Source organism: Strigops habroptila, chromosome 4 (assembly GCF_004027225.2).
Source record: "Strigops habroptila isolate Jane chromosome 4, bStrHab1.2.pri, whole genome shotgun sequence".
Lineage (NCBI taxonomy): Eukaryota > Metazoa > Chordata > Aves > Psittaciformes > Psittacidae > Strigops > Strigops habroptila.
Genome location: NC_046358.1, coordinates 34,649,432 through 34,667,691, shown reverse-complemented (window position 1 = coordinate 34,667,691; position 18,260 = coordinate 34,649,432). Strand labels below are relative to the sequence as shown.

General features: G+C 45.8%; 1 protein-coding gene across 6 annotated transcripts in view; it reads left to right on the top strand.

The window, feature by feature from the left end:
• Positions 1-17,754, top strand: part of ADCK1 (aarF domain containing kinase 1) — a 76,444-nt gene extending 58,690 nt beyond the window's left edge. For 5 of the 6 annotated variants that reach the window (XM_030483170.1, XM_030483172.1, XM_030483169.1 and 2 more), the window contains 5 exons: positions 395-511; positions 11,625-11,774; positions 12,012-12,209; positions 14,960-15,153; positions 16,602-17,600. In XM_030483170.1, the coding sequence (XP_030339030.1) occupies positions 395-511; positions 11,625-11,774; positions 12,012-12,209; positions 14,960-15,153; positions 16,602-16,773 (831 nt within the window). In that variant the 3' untranslated portion in view covers positions 16,774-17,600. Of the gene's footprint in view, positions 1-394; positions 512-11,624; positions 11,775-12,011; positions 12,210-14,959; positions 15,154-16,601 lie in introns of all 6 variants that reach the window. The other variant, XM_030483167.1, reaches the window with a different exon arrangement.
• The last annotated feature ends 506 nt before the right edge of the window (positions 17,755-18,260 follow it).

Here is an 18,260-nt window from a genome sequence, read left to right as displayed (position 1 = left end):
AGCAAACGATGCAGTTCCTATCTAAAGGAGCTGAGTGGATGATTCAGAAACTTGCAAAGGTACTAGTTAAACAGCCCAGCTAGAGGAACTGCACAGCAGATAAGCAAGCTCTCAGACAGTGGGGGTGGGAGGTGGTCAAAACCTTGTAGAGCACAGCCAGAAATGTTGTATAGGACAGATCCTGCTGCTGTTAAATTGGCATGTTGTCCTTGTGCACATTGCTGCTGTCGTGGGGAATAGGCTGGTAGATGGATTTACCTCCGTTGTGCTCAGGAAAAAAACAAGTCTTCACTTCAGCCTTTTCAATTTTCACTCGTTTTCTAGGTTGTGTGTGATATATTCTCCTTGCTTTCCCAGCCTGTTTTTTGACCTAACACATCTGCTCCTGTTTCAGGTTCCCAGGATCTATTGGGAGCTCTCATCAAGCCGCGTCCTTCTCATGGAGTTTATGGAAGGGGGACAGGTGAATGACAGGGCCTACATGGAGAGGAATGGCATCGATGTCAATGAGGTAGTTTTTCATCTATCTCTGAATTGGGTGTGGTGGGCAATACAAAACTGATGTGGGCAATCAACTGACGATGCAAAGTAGAGGCTGACAGGACAGGCAGGGGCAGAAAAGGGAGCACATACAGATGTGAACAGAGCAATCAATCTGAGAGATTTCAGTTCTTGTGCTTCTATGAAAAATACGTAACTCCTTTTGGGGAACTGTCTTGTAGGCTGCACAGCTAGAAAGATCTTTGAGAAGACAGATAGTGAAAAATGATCATCCTCTTCTATTACATACACCCATGGTTGGTTCCAAGGTGGCAGTTGCTGCTATCCTAAAGGAACAACTTCAGCTTCTGATTGTTTCTATCTTTCTTCTTTCCTTCTCCTTCTTCTGCATTAACTTTTTCCTGGACAAATGCATGGGATGTAGCTTTTGTATCTCAAAAGCTATCACCTTATGCAAGAGATATAACTGTGATCATATAAGACCTATGATTTATTAGGATGCTGGAGCCTCAGACATGATGCTTTGCATAATATTCATAGATGTTTCCTTATGCTTTCCAAAATCTCACTTTTTCTTTCAAATGCAAGTTTTCTTCCTTGCTTCCTGGTCCTACATTACTGTGTAGTTTTGCAGTTCTTCATTAAACAACTGCCAGGTTTCATCGCTACAGAGAGCCTACGTTTCCCTGATGAGTGAAATAGTTTGTATGTGTGGCATTAAGTCAGGAGAGCACTTTGGATTCTCTGTGGCTGAATGATTTCTGAGGAAAAGAAGGTACTACTTCCCAGAAGAGCTGAGAAGATGCCAGGGGAAAGGGTTTTGAGCCATTGGACAGTGTGTTAAGCCACCCATCCCAGTCAGTGAGTGCTGACTGAGACACAGCTGCTTGCATTTCCTATTGTGCCCTATCGATGAGCCTCAAAGTTGCACTCGGTTGACTGACTACCAAAGAACTACAGCATAAAATGAATTGTACTTAATCTGTCCATCCACTTCCAAAATCTGAATGCTTCGTCTCTCTCTGCTCTTCCTCCTCTCTGCTCCCTTTCCATCTGTGGCAAAATTTGTGTGACATCAGTTAGAGGCATGCCAAAGATCTCTCAAGGGAGGGGAAATGTGAGTTTGGTATACCTCACAAGGAGAGAACATTGAGTGTGTCTGCTCAGCTGCCTCCCTAACTCAGCATGCAGCTCTTTCTCTGCCTAAAGAGCTCATCCAAATTACAGGTGGAGGACTGAGTAACCTGCCTGTTTCTCTTTTACTCTTCCTCTGCTCTTGCACCCTGCAGAGTAACCTCTGCAGGCAGAAAGGCAGGCACCTTTTCATGTGTTTCTCCACTGAAATACAGGAAAGGCCGGTCCAAGGTTCGAGTAGGTTTTGAGACTATCTATCTTTCCATTGTAATTGTGACGAACAAGCAAGGTCAATGGGTAATAGTGAACGATGATCTCTTCCCTGCAAGATGTCTGGTCCGTTTTCATTCAAGGGACTTCTTAAATGAATACAGCTTTACTCGTAGATAGTGCAGTCTCTCTTCTTTCACATCTCCATAAGGAATTATTTCGAGCATTTGGGTCACTGGTTTTCCTCCTCCCTTTCATCAGGGCATCACAGAGGTCATTGTCAGCAATCAGAGGTAGACACAATTCCTTCTCTGTGTCTATTTTGTGATGATGATCCTTCTTTGTATTTACCAAGGTAAATGCCTCAATGGTGCATCTAGTCTGCAAGGAGCACTATAATATGACTCTTGCGAACATGGCAGCTCATGGACCTTGCTATCAAGAGAGATTTTAAAAGCCTTGTCCACGGCAGAACATGCAGTCAGCTCCATTCACCGGAACAACTCAACTGGTCAAAAGTGAGAGAGTCGTTTCTCTGAGTGAATTTATCCTATCTTTTCTTCTGCTATAAAGGCAGAGGTCAAATCAAAAAGACAGTGCTCAGATACAACAGCGAATATTCCTCAAGTCTTGCAATAGTCAGTCAGAAAGGCTTGTTTTGATGCACTACCATGAGGACTCTTGAGCATATGTGCATTCAGATTTTGAGCTGGGCTTTCTCACAGTTCTTGGACAGCAGATTCACTCTGAGATCGAGTTAGCTAGCACAGTGTAGCTCCCTGGGACTTTGGTGGCTTCTTTGAATTTTCTCAACCTGCTGGAGATGGCAGGGTTGTGTGGAGAAGTCCCCGAGAGGGACACTGTTTGCAATCTTCCATAGCTTTCTCCAGCCAGTCAGGGTAGAAAAATTCAACGACTTTCAGTGACATATTTTGCTGCCAGTGTGTGCCAAGATAAAGAAGCAGCTAATTTCAGTTTTTCTAACTTGCAGAGGCTTTTTCTTGCAATAGGAAAGATTTAGGGTGAAAATTCAGCTCATTTTTTTTGTTCATCCGTGCCTTTGGGAAGGTCTTTTTATGATGTCCTGGCACAACAGGTTCCATGCAGCAATGAAACCATACATTTTGCTGATTCTGAGCTGGTCTTTAAATGATGGCTAAGATGTAATTTTAAAAAAGTTGTCAACAGACTTTTACTACTGCAAAATATAAGCCTCAGAGGTTTCTAGCAATCTTCAGGTATAGGATGTTACTCAGCTCGGTGGTAGGACTGAGTTTCTAAAAACTCTCTCAGTGTCTGCACTGAGCTCTTCTTTCTTCCTTTTCTCCCCCCACCCCCTGAGATGAATTATTAACTTCTACTGATTGCTAATAAAGCGACAGTAGAAAGGAGGGAATACTGAGCCTGTCAGAATCATGTGATGGGGAACGAAGTCTGTTATTACAGCCACAGTAAGATGAGGTAGAGGCAGTGCACACCTCAGGCTTCTCCTCTGGCATGGTGCAGCAGATAGAGATGCATATGACCAAGGTCCATTATCAGCTGCTGCTGTTGACACCCTGGCTAAAGAACTGCATGGCATGGTGGTGAGGTGAGCGAAAGGCAGCAGACACTGAAAAGAGCATGAGGAAAGGGGGGCAACCCGTGGTTTCAAAACTATGACATGGCTTATAATATACAGCAGTCCTGGCTTTTGAGAGATGTGTTAGTTCCCTGTAAACCACCTCAATCTATTTATCTATAAAGCCTTCTATCATTTTACTCCATTTTGTTTTACTGGGCGGAGGCAGAGGAGTCTTCACTAAGCAGGATTTCTCTTGTGTGACAATGCAGCCTTGAAAAGCAAGCTGAGCCTCTCTCCTCTAAATGGAAAGGATCCCTGAGGTGAAAGCTCCCTTCAAACCAGGTTACTGACATTTACTTAATACCGTCTGTAGCAGGATTATCATTAAAGCTGCCTAAAAGCACATTAATCTCTCTGGATCCGTCCAAGCTCTGGATTGTAATGGCATTTAATCAGAGAAGGCTTTGATTTCTAAAGACAAGTGCAAACACTGAAATATCTGCCTGTAGAACAGTTACTTATTCATGTGCAAGTGTAGCTGAGGATGCGCATGCAGCTAGGGTATTGACAGTGGGAGGGAAGCCTGGAGAGGGGAGTTACCAAGAAATGAGCTGGCATGAATTTTGAGGGAAGACCAGGCCATAACAGGGTTAAGAGGGCTGTTCCTGTTTCAAGAGACAAGAGCATTTACAGTCTTGATTTGGAAGATACATTTGGAAGAGGTGGGTAGAGCAGGGAAGGGAGGAAAAACAGACTGAGGTGCTCTTAAGATGTTTGTAGCATACTACATGCAGGAGGGAAGGAAGGATAGCAAGGCTACTTGGAGCGTGGACTTTTAAAGAAGATCCTAAATGGCACAGATGCTCCTTTTGCACCCATTCTGATTTTACCTGGTTAATTTAGGGAGACTTTATCTGTATACAAATCTTAACATTATCTCTGATCTGCTGCAAGGAGTCTTCCCTGTCCCTCCTTGTGGATGCTCTGCCTGCCTTCACAGAGGCTGCTGGATCAGCAGGCTGTGGGAGCTGTGGAGTTACAGATGCACTCCTGGCATGTGCTATATTGCCTCCAACTAACTAGCTAGCTCAGGTAGCCAAGTGGAGAGTCCCCCATGATCACCCTGGCTTGGTCTTGAGCCAGAGAAAGGAAATGATGCCATGTACTTCAGCTCACCAGAGCCCAGTCATGAGCCATGGATGATTCAGAAGCCAGGAAAGTGTTTTGTTCAGTGGAGATGTGAAAGCAAACAGCTAAGGTACTTAAGATGAGCTACTGTGCACAGTTATTGCCATCTGTCACCCCATCCTTCTGTGGCTTTTTGCTTCCGTTACTAAATGGGTTCTGCACTGGAATAGTATCTCTTAGCTCGATAAAGAACCCAGCTACCTTCCCATGGTTGATAACTTTGCAACTTGAAATACGCTTTTAGTTGAGATTTACCCTTCTGCCAAGAGTCAGGAGCTGCTGCCTTGTAGCTGCTAAAATTTAGTGGGATTTCCCAGGGTGGGATCCCTTTGTCAGTGCAAGTGTGGAGACCTCTCATGTCTCAAGTATTTGTGCTTATACCACTCAAGTGTTAGATGAAATGGAGCATGGAGAAGAACACGGTTTCTGGGGAAAATGGCTATTCTTGCTCTTTGCACCTGCTGATTTAATCTGGGGAGAGGTTTCCTTGCAGATTCTCCTACATTTCCTCTTGTCTGAAGCTTAATGAAAATTGACAAGGCACTTGTAAGCGAGGATAGTGACCTCCAGTATTTCAGCTTCTGAACTGTGCAAAGACATCAGGTAAAAGTTAAATTACACACAAACCCGTTTCTTACTGAGAGTCAGTCTGAAGCATCAGTGTCAATCAATTGCTTCAGTCTCAGCAAGATGCTCTGCATTAAATCCAAGGAAATGCGACTACATTTAAAGCCAAGGGGAAAGGATGCCCAGAGCCATTTTGGGTCTGACAGAGATGCACAAAACAATTAAACAATGACTGGTCTTCACTACCTGTGTCCTGTTGAGAATCTGTAGAAACTTACCAAGTTAGTACCTCAGTTCCCTGGGTGGATGAGTCAGAATATTTTTCCCCACTTATATGCTGTGGAAGATGGGGCGTTGAGCCAGAAAATAATTTTCTCAATCCCCAACAGAGAGTATGGGGCATTCTAGGAGTACACTCCAGGAGTCCTAAAAACTCTTCCTGTATCTTAATGACATCATGTGTGTCCAGACATCACCTTGCTGAGATGCTAATCAGTGCATAGCAATGGTACTGCATTACAGGGCGCTGTGTTTGATCCTCATAACTGGATCACACAGGGCAGAGTGTGAAATCGCATCTCTTGTGTGTGACCATCCTAATCTGCTCTGGACAAGAGCCACTTCAGAGCAGAGACACAGAGTAGGTTCCAAATTGTGGCTGTCCTCCGTCCGCACCCTTTGCTAATTTGACACCAGTTTAATTGGGCAGGATTGCCTTAGCAGGATTAAACAAACCCTTAGATGATGGCGGTAATAACAACAATGAAAGAAAGCAAAACCCAATGCACTCTTCAATCCAATTAACCTTCGATTAAGGTTCCAAAATCAATGCTGCTATTTTGGCCTCAGGAGGTAATATTGAGCCCTGAGAAATGAGCTGCACAACGACCTTTACTTTTAATGAGATCAATAGAAGTTAGTGTCGCCATCTCTTAAAATAATTGGCAAATATTACAGCCAAATTAAGGCCAGAGACTGGTATCTGCTCCAGATCTAAAGAAACTGTCACAGATGGAGGTGGGACAGGAAGGGATGATGCCCTATCAGACAGTTTCATCTGGGACTTATCAGGGGCAGGCAGTGAGTGAGATCAGATCTACGGTACCATGTCACAGGACTTTTTTCTTAGCCTTTCTTCTTCATGTTAGTTGGAGGCATGAAGCCAGGACCCCTCCAGTTTGCTCACAAGGCCAGGAAAGGATCAGTGACTTGCCATGGATAACCCGGGCTGGTTTGTTACCTTGCAGATACCCATGAACATGATATGTGCCATCTTTTTTCTGCAGGACTATTCATAGACTCAAATTTGCACGCATTCTTTCCTTTCTGAGAGGTTTCTTGCTCACTATTGCATATTGGTGTTTTTAAAGATACTAATTTGTGATGGACTTTCCAGTATTTTGTTATTGTCAGGTTGCTCTGTCAGGTGGGTGTGCTGATTCATTAAGGAGAATGTTGCATACGGGGCTGATGTGTCCCCAAAAGTTTGCTGTTATGGGGCTGTATGCAACAGAATGTAATATGGGTTCATCAAAAGCAGCTCCTAGTGGAGGGTAACAGGTTGTCTAGGCTTTCAGAACTGATAGCAGCAACTGCAGCTGTGTACATATACAAGAAGAAATACATCCTTGCTGCTATCTATACTACAGCTTGGGATCCTCTGAATTAGATGACAGAAATGCAATACGTGTACTTGATAAAATCCTTGGTACCTTGATATGAGCTGGTTAACTAGAAAAGGTGGGGATTAGTAGGGAAATTGCAAGGTAGGTAAGAAAATGATAGAGGCAACGGTGGGGAGAGATTACCATAGAGGAGTTTTGTGAGGTTTGCTCTTCAAACTGATCTTATTAAATTAATTCAGTGATGACCTTGACACAAACAGAACTGTGTGAAGGAGGTTGTTGATGACAAGTTGAGAGGTTCTGTCATTGTAGAGAAGGACCAGAGTGGCAATAGCACTTGGTGGCCTTGAGGACTGAAGTAATAGAAAGGGATAAAAATGAGCAATGCAAAGTGAAAGACCATATGCTTAAAACTAATACGAAGACTTTCTGAAGTATGCTGGGAGTTTATCAGAGGGAAGTGACATGTTAGAATTAACTTTGGGATATTAGTCAATCAAAGAGTAAGTGTGTGTTTCCAGTGCAGTGCGACTGTGTAAAAGGCAGGTTGACTCCTAGGGCACATCAAGTAAAGGAACACCCTGTAGAAATGGGGCAGTATCTGTGCTGCATTTATACTGATAATAACCTTACTGGTGAACACATTGGAGTAGTAAATAGTGGAGAGGGAAGGAAGTAGTTAAATTCTAGGGTCATGTTAGCTAAGGAAATTTAAACTGGCCATCATTAAAATGAAGGTGGGATTTAGGGGAAGGGTTTTGGCTGTCTAAAGAGAGAATTTTTTGAACAGCCTCCAAAGTCATACTTTATGTCTTACTTATTTCCAGTGAACTTGAGTAGCTTATAGAGATACTGTGTGATACTGTACAGTAACAATCCTTAATGTCTGCACCACATTCTTGTTTTCTTTGGTATTGGCTTGTAACTCATGTAAGATAGTTTGTGGCATGTAGCATCCTTGCTGTACTAAGTATATAAAATGAACTTCATGTGCTTTGTTTGGTGAAGAGTCTGGCTGTTCTACATGTATCTGTCCAGTGGTTTTACCCCAGCTGCTGACTCTTCATTTCATCATCTGCAATCTGCTTATTCCTCAGCTACAGTTTTTTTTCAAAATGAAAACATTGGGCTGAAAATGTACAGTTTGCCTGACACAGTGTCACGGTCATGTCATGTAATGTGGCAATGGCAGGTTGCTATTTGCATTGACTGGTGAGGCTGCAGGCTCACTTGGTGAATGTAGTCATCATATCTGCTGCAGCACAGACAGACAAATCAAACTACTTTTTGCCAATAACACACTTTCTTGCAATAGGCAAGAACATGCCTCTGACCAGAGCCTGGTGTCATCCTGACATACAAAGCTCAGCTCTGCTTACTGACTAGCATATTTTTTTTTCCTTACGTGTTATGCCTAAATTATGCCATTCTTGATTATACCCCCTTCTGCCTGGTTGTATTTCTTGTAGCACATACAGTGCTACAAGTGCTTCTGCTTCCTTGCTATTCAAACCTTCCAACATCAGAAGACTGCCCCTCCATTCCTTAGCCAACTTCAGAATCTTCAGTTGTTTCTATCTTTTTTTCCCAAGTAAATTCCTTCTGCATCCTGCTCATTTGTTTGCTCTCTCTGAACTCACTCTGTACAATCTGCATCTCTCTGTTAATGAGGTGTCACATGGAAGTGAATGCAGGATTCCAAGGGTGATTATTATTTTTTTTTCGCAATGTGCAGCAGAACAATGCTGGGGTAATGGAAAGGACCTCGCTGTGTTGGATGAAAAACAGGGAAAGGAATGATGACCTCTCCCTGTCATAACAAAACGCCTGTGTGTTTGCTTTGGTCTTTGCTTCCGTGCATCACTGCAACCTTTTGTCTAATTTGCAATGCACCTTCACCCCGAGGTCCTACACAGCCTAAATGCATGCTGAATTCCTCTCTTCTCCTGAGTAGAGGTTTTCATGTGTTTGTTATCTCATTTCACCTAACAGCATTCTTCCAATGTGGTTTATGTATGTTATGTATCCAGTGCCCTTCTCAATAACAGTGGCATGAAGGCTCATAGTGATGGGGCACAGTACTGGAGAATTAATGTATATAAAGTTTTTCATGTTTTTTTTTCCTAAACTTTTTCTCTAGAAACATGAACTCCTTTTGTCTGCATTATATAATGATAGGTCACTCTTCACATATTACACTGTAAGCCCTAGAAATATAACCTTCCTTTTTTGTTCAGAATTTGACAGTATTGGTGCTTTCTATCTTAATTTAATTTAAATCCTATTTTTCGTCAACAGACAAAAATATGTGAAAATACTTTAGTGTGCAGCACAGTTCCATCTTGTACACTGGGTAATTTTGTTTTCCAAACTAAAGTCTGTTTCTATACTTCTGCCATAAATCCCTGTAACATATCTTCTATATGCTAACTAAGTTGTACAGAATGCGATCCTCTTTCTTAAAGAAGCCATAAAGTGTATTTTCAACTACTGCAGGCATGCTGGGGAAGAGGTAAATATAAATACAGCAGGGAAGGGAGAGAGGATGGGGATCTTGCAGTGAAGTTTGTCTTGTACCCATGGCCTAGCCTATGGGTCTCATGAGGGCTGTGACCCCTCTGTTTTCGTGGGAAGATGGGAAGATGAATCGCAAGCTTCTTTTGTGTTGCTTTGTTGCCTGCAAAAGGCTATGGCCACAGATCAGTTTAGGAACCTGTCTGCTGATTCAGGATGGGAGACTTTTCCTGCAGCTGGAGTCTATAGCCATACCATAAGATGCTGTTATGAGGGTGGTGTGGATAACTTAGTGAGAGGTGTTTTTATAGGATTATGGGATATTTGCAATTGGAAGGGGCTTCAGGAAGTCTCCTATAAAACCTCTTGCTAAGGCAGGGTCAGCTGTGAGGTCAGACCAGCTTACTCAGGGTGTTATCCAGTCAGGTCTAAAACTTCCAAGGATGGCAGTTGCACAACCTCTGTGGGCAACTTGTTCCACTGCTTGACTTTCTCAGCATATGCCATTACCACAGCACAGAAGGAGAATCCACTGTCTTTGACACAGCCCGTATTCTGGTGCCCCAAATTAATAGCTTTCCAGGTTTTAGCTGTGACCAACCATCAGGTTTTCAGAACTGCCAGCCCTTGTATGGATTTGTGTTTAATGGGTATGAGGCATCACATTGTGCCCCAGATTGTCGCCAGGTCCTCATCTTCAATAATTCTGTGCTCTTCCAGGTTCCTGGAGGGCAAAGAGTGAGGCAGAGAGGGCAAAATGCAGCTCCTTCAGTGTGTGCACAGGTGGTGTGGTTGATACTATGGTCAGTCATGATGTCCAAGTGCATTCTGCCTGGTGTGCAGGTCCCTGGGAGGCTGTGTGAATGAGTGACTGGCTTAAAACAGACTTTGTGGCACGTCCTTGGACTGTCAGCAAGTGATACTCAGCTCTTCTAGGAGGTCACAGCACCTAGTACTTTGGTCCTATCCAATTTCGGAGCTTGTTGATCTAGGAGACCTAGGAGGGTCACTTCATTGCTCCAGTGATCTCTGCTGGTGATTCAGGAGATAAACATTATTCCCCTGAGTCAGTAGTTTAAGTAACACCGGTGTGGCATTACGGGAGCTGCACTGCAGGAGACTGTAGGGCTGTGCTATGCCACCTGTGTGGGTGATTCGGCATGGGGGCAGCATTCTCCATGATTCAGCAGTGAGGTTCCAGGTCCCACTTGAGGGGTGGAGCTTGTCCCATCTGGTCCTATAGCTGTCCCTGTTGGTGTGTTGCAGGAAAGGTTCCTGTTCTTCCTCATTTTTAGATACTTGGGCACTATTCATAACGAATGCTCTTCCCAGAGGTGTGGTTGCGTTTCAGAGGTCAGTAAAACAAGCCCTTCCCTGGCTCACTGGTTTTCTGCAGGATGAGCTGTCATTAGTATCCCTGTTACCTCTTCTACCACTTCTGCTTATGGGGACAGCTGCCTGTTTGCTGCTTATGCTGTGTGTCTGGGGACATGCTTGGAATCATTTATAATGATTGTCTTTTAATTGCTTGTTCAGCACTCCACTGTGGAGCTCTGTGCCGCTCTCTGAAGGCAGGAAGGGCTGGTGGTGAGATGTCGAGGCAAGGCTGCCGTGTTAGTGCATGGCAAGGGGTTGATCCCAGGCCCTGGGGATGTTTGCTTGCTCCTAGGAGGTTTTTAACTTTAATAACATCTCTTGGTGATAAGGAGCAGTGGCATGGAGGGACACAGCAGTGACAGGATGATTTAAACAGCCTTTCTGTGCTTTTCCATCTTCACAGGCATTGCAAATCAGATTAGCATGGGTTTGAGGAAAGAAAGGGGGAAAGTGTGATGGAGGGAGGGGAGAGGGAATCCATGTTCATTCTGGTAAGCAGATTGACAGGCTCTGTCTCCTCCCACTCCTTCTCTGTTGAGTCCTGCTGCCATCCGTGGATGGAAACACCCGAGTCTTCTTCCAAGTGGTCTCTCACTACCCCATCAGCTCTTTCCATGCCTTCCCTGTGGATGCCTGTCTGCCCCTTTCTGCTGTCTCACTTTTTTCCTCATTACCAGAAACCCCATTCCTACCCACAGGTATTTTCTCTCTTTTATACCAGGCAAATGTCCTTAAAAAACCCCTGACCCCACAAACACCAGGGTAGATGCCAGCAGACACCCCGTGCATTTCTCACTGTGAGGAGCTGCAAGAGCTCTGCACAGGGATATTGGCATGTACCAGACCCTTGCTCCTGGCAGCGTTGGCACATGGAGGCTGCCTCCCCTCCTTGACAGGCACCCCGCTGTGGTGGCACTGTGTGACCATCTCCTGTCTCCTCACAGATCTCTCGCAACCTAGGGAAGCTCTACAGTGAAATGATCTTTGTGAATGGCTTTGTGCACTGTGACCCGCACCCAGGCAACGTGCTAGTGAAGAAATGCCCAGCCTCTGGCAAGGCCCACATTATCCTGCTGGATCATGGGCTCTACCAGGTATGTAGCTGTGGGGGGCTTCTGGGGTCTTGTGGGCATCAGACTGAAAAAGCATACCCAGCTGCAGCGTTGCCCCTCTAGGCCCATATGAATACATTTTTCCTATTACTTCCATAACCCTCCAAGATTATTTCCTGCCTCCGAAATGGGGGATAGGGCACAGCTAGGGGGCACAAAGCTTTCCTCTCCAGTTCCCTTTCCTTCATGGACTTCTGGGGGCCATGTCTTCCTCCCCAGGTGCTGAGCGAGTCCTTCCGCATGGACTACTGCCGCCTTTGGCAGGCCCTCATCAAGGCCGACATGAAGAGGGTACAGAAGTACAGCCGGCGGCTTGGGGCAGGGGATATGTACCCTCTCTTCGCCTGCGTGGTGACCGCCAGATCCTGGGAGGCTGTCAACAGGGGCATTGACAAGTCACCAGTCTCAACCAGCGAGGTAGGTCCTGTGTGTCCTTCTCTATCGTGTGCCCTTCCTTCTCCTTGGATACCCTTCTTTCCTGTATCCACTTGCTCCACTGATACTGCAGCAGTGCTGGGCAACCCCTGGCAGCTCTTTAGCAAATTCAGCATTGATAGCTGAGCCAGAAAAACCCAGGACTCCTTCTGCTATGTGTTTTATAGTGGCTGAACTTAATTTCCTATTTTCAATTGTCAAGGGCTGCTTAAATTTTGTATAATATTTTAATGGCTAAGTGTTCACCAGTTCTGGCAGGGGAAACATTTGTATATCAGCCTTTTATTTAAAAAGTGTGGAATGCAGCTGTGCAGGGAACCATCAAGGAGGATAGGTTAAGGTAGAGGAGACATAAAGGCATAGTGGGAAGACATGAGGAGGATAATGCATTATCACTATTCATGTAAATGACTATCAGCACTGATACAAACTCCTAAAATCCCTTGGAAATTACCTCCCAATCAGAAACCCTATTAACTTGGAGTCAAGGTTGCTTAACTGCAGATCCTGTCAACTCAATCACTACAAATCTAGGAAACTGCCACTTACATTCTTCTCCATTTCCTATACACACATGCTGGGCTCCTTCTCATGCTTCCTCTCAATCCTGACACACACGCCCCACCTTAAGAATAGTAGCAGCCCCTGCCAACTGTGCTGTTTAAATTTAGAGATAAGCGTATAGTGCTGTGTTTTCAGCCAGTGGACTAGTGTCTATAGGTAGAAACATGTTCCTATGGTTTGTTTTTATCTGCATTCATTTGTAGTAGTGAGAATGAAATTCATTTAAGTAGCATTATACTACAGTCCTATGAAATTCCTTTGGGTTGGCATTTCATTTTGATGGATGTGGCAGAATTTACTGCACTGGGTTGCCATTATCCATAGCAATGAGTTGGTCAGATACCTTGGGTAATGGACTCCCCCCACACCCAGTACTTTGATTGCTTCCTACCTGAGTTAATTTTCTGCATATATTTTCTGCAGAAATAATGTAGTGACTGTCTAGCAGATCTGTGCTTGATCTGATGAGTTCTGGAGATGGCAGCTCCAGAAAAAAATCCAGAGGCACTAAAGCAAATCAACACAGCTGGCTCTACTACTATAAGGCCAGTGTTGAATCTGAGCTAAAAGGCAATGTTTATCCTAAACTGGATTGTGAATGTTGTGCCAGAGGTGTAACTGCGGCCACATGGCGCCTTGTGTGGGCTAATGAACTTTGTCATTGGGTTGAATTGCACGTACGGAACCAGCTCTGTTGTCTTTGCCTACATGACACAATTAATGCTGAAACTGGATAATCCTGCAGCAGATAATGGGGAGCTGAGCAGATTTGGTGTGGCATTAGGAAATGAGCTGCTGCTTGCCCTTAGTTTAGAGGTGAATTTGAAAGATTATATCAGCAGCAAGAGCCAAGCGCAGTCTGGGCAGATACCATCAGCACAGAGCTCCAGAGAGTGTGCTTGGGGATGCATGGACAGGAGAGTAGCCTGCGAGACGAGGAAGCAGCCCTTGTGAAACAAAAGCTTATCTGTAGTGTTGTGTCCAGTCTGGGGCCCTGCATCTCAGGAAAGGTTTGATGAAACTGAGGTGAGTCCAGTAGGAAGCTGCAAGGACTAGTGGTCAAGCAGATGCAACCCATGAGGTAAGTCTGAGCAAGTTAGGGCAGAAAATGTCTAGAAAAGCATGGCTCAAGAAGAGCTGTAGTAGTGATTTTCAAATCTGTTAAAGACTGCTGTGAACAGGACAAGAAGTAGTGGGTTTAAATTCAACTAAGGAGGTTGGGCTTAAATATGAGAAAAGCCAGATCTAATGGCAGGGCCACTGAAATGCTGGTATGGATGGTCAGGGAAGGCTTTGAATCACACCACTGGAGAGTTTTAGGAACAGGGTAGGCAAATGTGTGAGGATTGCCAAAGGTGTAGTTGTTCCTGCCTTTAGCCATGGCCAGGCAGCTGACCGCTCAGGGAGGTTGCTAGCCTCATCTCATCTGATTTTATGATTGTGTTTTGCTGCATCCTGCAGCAGCCTCAGTGACTGCAGCCAAGGGGCTTTTCTCAGGTCCTATGGCACAGCTCATTTCTTCCTGAGCATGCAGGCTTTGCCCTTGACAGAAAATGACAGTTCTGATGACAGATCATGTGGCTGTTTTGTGATGTGGACAAGCAGCTGGAGCTAAAAATGAAAAGAAAAGAAATAGAAAACTTATATATGTAAAATAAAGTAGGCTCTGCAGTGATGCTGGTTAGGATAAGAGATAATCAAGCAGGAATTTTCTGCCAACAAATAACAGAGTGAAACATTAAACATTTAGGAGAGCTAAGCTGCTTCTTGCTGAAGCTTTGTGTATTTGGTCAGTGACAGAAGCAGGAGGACACAAAGATTTGTCAGCAGCAAAGCAACCATGGTGGTATGTGAGCCGTATACATCTCTGACCATCACAACCTGCACACTCGATTTGTGGAGGTCTGTTCCTTTGTAATAAGTCTGAAGGTCACAAACAGTGAGTGTGAGATCCCATATCATGAAATAGAGACCTGCTGACCCTCATCTGGGACAGCCAGATGTCTACAGGAAAGCAGGACAAATAGCTCTTTAGCTTCTGGCTTAGAGTCATGGTCTGGAAAGACACCATCTCCTCCTGCCGAATCTCAGCTGCATCTGGAACTGGGTTTGCCATGCACTCTCAACTTCTCTCTCCTTTCTCCCCAACATGATGCGGCTGGCTGCAGGATATGGAGATCCGGTCCAACACTGCTGCTTACCTACCCCAGATCACCCAGCTCCTCAACAATGTCCCCCGCCAGATGCTGCTGCTGTTGAAGACCAATGACTTGTTAAGGGGGATTGAATTAGCTCTGAACACACGGGCCAGTGCCAGCTCCTTCCTCAACATGTCTCGCTGCTGCATCAGAGCTGTTTCCACGTGAGTCTCTTCTTCAGGCACCACAGGCCGGTCATGGAGCAGAAGGGGCTGGCTGTCCCTGGGGGCAAGGAGCCGGAGAGGATCGCAGTGCCAGCAGGCCGGCCAGGGCCCAGTCCCACAGTAGCTGAGCAATGCAAACAGGACAGACTCTGAGATGGTGGTCAGGTCTAATCAAAAGTCCATATTGTAATGCAGCATCATGGTGACAGGGCAGGTCCAAGGTCAAACCAGAAAGTCACTATGTAGATCAGGTGTGGTGGTTGTCAGGCCACATGGTGACAAGGCAGGGCTGAGGTCAAGCAAGAGGTCAGTATGTGAGCTGAGGTACAGGTCAAGGGGAACAGAGCGTGAGCTGGGGGCCATTACTCCTCCAGTGTAGCTGAGGCAGGGACTGAAGGTGCAGGTCTGAGACTAGCTGGAGTTCCTGCACCCATGAGCAGAAGGCTGGGGGAGGTCCCAGGCTAGTCAGGCACATAAAGGCTTATTAGAATCCCTCACTTAGGGCCCTGACAAGGCCTAACTTGACCTTTTGCCCTCTTACTTTTAGCTGTGGACCATTCTTACTCATTAGTACATCTGCCGTGGTCCTACCCCTGCTCAGTTGCACATCTCAGCCTGTCTGTACTGTTCTCATACCCATCAGCCTCTACAGAGGACAGGTCTGTCACCTTGGGGCTGGGGACAGGGATGGAGTTCGAGGCCTTAGGGTTTAAGGTTTGGCCCCTCCAGAGGAGGATAAGGGATTTCCTGTCCATTACAGGCATCACCATTGGAAAGTATTTGTGGATAGGAAAGATCACTGAAAGTTTACTGCTGCCAGTTTCTGCAGCCTGATCGAGGGGCTAGGGCTGACTGAAGATCAGGCTGATGCTTAAAAGCCAGGAGCAGGAGTCGTGCAAGCAATTTCCATCTGTGAGTCTTATGAGTCAATGCACTTCTGCCTCAGATTCCTCCTCCTTGCAGGAGAAATAAGAGTTATTTCTCTCACTGATGAGGGACGTGCAAATCCCAGTTAACCTCTGCTTCTAAGGAAAGGTGGAGAATTACTTTTCCTGGAATCAGTGTGTAAGGATTGCTGGGCTCGTATGAGTGTTTTACCAGGAAAGACTGACTGTAGGAATGTGCGCCTGTTCCTGTTAGCTGAAGTGAAGCTGGGCATAGAAGCAGAGGATGCCATGGCTCAGAGTCACTATGCACAGGGGGAGAGAGCTGGGCTCACAGGGGAGCAGGCTGTCTCTTCTGCCAGATTCGTGCTAGCAAGGCAGTCCCCAGCTTCTCAGGAGCATTACTTGGAAAAAAATCTCTACTCCCACGGGTCCCCACTGCTGATGGTTCTCCAGATGTAGAATGTTCTCCTTCCCTGGGGAGGGGATGAAGATGCATGACAGGCCTCCTTCCCGCTGGGCTGCATCCTGCTGGATCTAATGCAGCTGTTTCTCTCATTTTAGGTACCAGAGGAGCAAGAGTCACTCACTTTACAGGAAGGCCCAGATCTCACTCACAGAAGCCCTGAGCCTGTGGCAGATCAGCTTGTATGAACTCTTCCTCTGGCTGAAGGGGTCTCAGCTGGGGAACTGGGTCATTGCTCTCCTGAGGCGGAGGCACCATTCTATGTACTGACATGAACTGGTGGGAGAGGCCCAGGTGCTCCTGCCCTCCCTTCTGCTCCCCACAGCACATTTGCCTTTCTGACTGTTTCTGCTATTCTGTGAGCTATTTTGGGGTCTTGTTCTATGTTACACGCTGCACTGTCTTTCTGTCTTTGCCTGTTACAGCATTAGCTTTCTCTGTGGCACTGGGAGGTGAAGTTGGTACTGGAGCTCTGCCGTTTCATGGTTTAGGAAAAGGAGGCGTGGGATACTGTATGGCAGGAAAGGCAGGGTACTTTCTTTCCCCATCTGAGCAGGGCAAATTCCATTTAGATTCCAGTGGAAAGCAAAAGCCGCTCCTTGGCTCTTTCTTAAATAATCTTACAGAATTTAAGAGAATCCCAACCCTGCCTAGAATGCCCTACATTTCTCAGCCTCTCAGAGAGAGGTGGTCAGTCCCTTTAAAATCTAGTAGTGTTTGTGTTAGTTTTTGCAGTCTCCTTAGTCTGATTTCTGTTCAGGTGTGCAGAGAGTTTCTCCAAAGAGTGAGACCTTGTGGAGAGCTGGCACTAGGGCTTCCTATCCCACCACCAGGGAAAGGGGACCCTAATGGTGAGAGTGGTGGACTGGGACTCCAGCTTTCTGAGGTTCATCTCCAGTCCTGTCAGCAAGTGCCTCTGTGTCTTTGGACTTTTCCTCATCTGTTTCTTTTCAGGTGAAATGGGGAAAGGGGACACTGGTCTTGCCTCTTTTCCAAAATTCAGGAGGAATGACAACTCAGGGCTCTGAAACTGATGGTAATGTATGTGTTCTGTAATGTACTGCCACATAGCAAAATAAATGTGTTGTATCAAAGACCTTTGGAGGAGGGATGCCTGGCTGTGCACTCAGGGTGACGTTTGGGCCTCTAACTTCAGCACTGTTCCTGTTTCTCCACTGAGTGAGTGATGCCAGGCAGCACTGCTAACTCTTTGCAAGCCAAATAAAATGATGTCTTGGTCCTTCCTCTTCCCAAGAGGTTTGTTCCATATCTGGGCCTTCTGGAGCTGTATCAGATGTGTATTGGGATGGAATGGAGGAGAGGGTGTCATTCTGCTGGGAGGACACTTCTTGCCACTGAGATCCACACTGAGCCTGCCTCCTCCCTGCCTGTGGGAGCGCGCTGCAGCACATCTGTGAGATGTCACCATCCCTGCGCCATGCACTGAGTATTTCACCTCATCACTGCCTGTGACGTTTCACTGTTCCTGCCTCAGACAAAAACCTGCCACTTGCTCGGCTTGCAAGTGACAGATCTGATGGCTCTGACTCTGCAGCTATGGGACAGTTACCAGGAAGTCTCACCCAGAAGCCTTCTTTATGTGAGACACATCTGGGATCCTGGGAGACATCCCTGATGCTTGTGAGGACTTCTGTAGCCAGAAAGGGTGGATGGAGGTGACTGCTCAGATCATTTCAGCTTTCTCATAAACCGTCATGGTGAAAGGGGACACGAAGAACAGATGGGAACATCCCTCT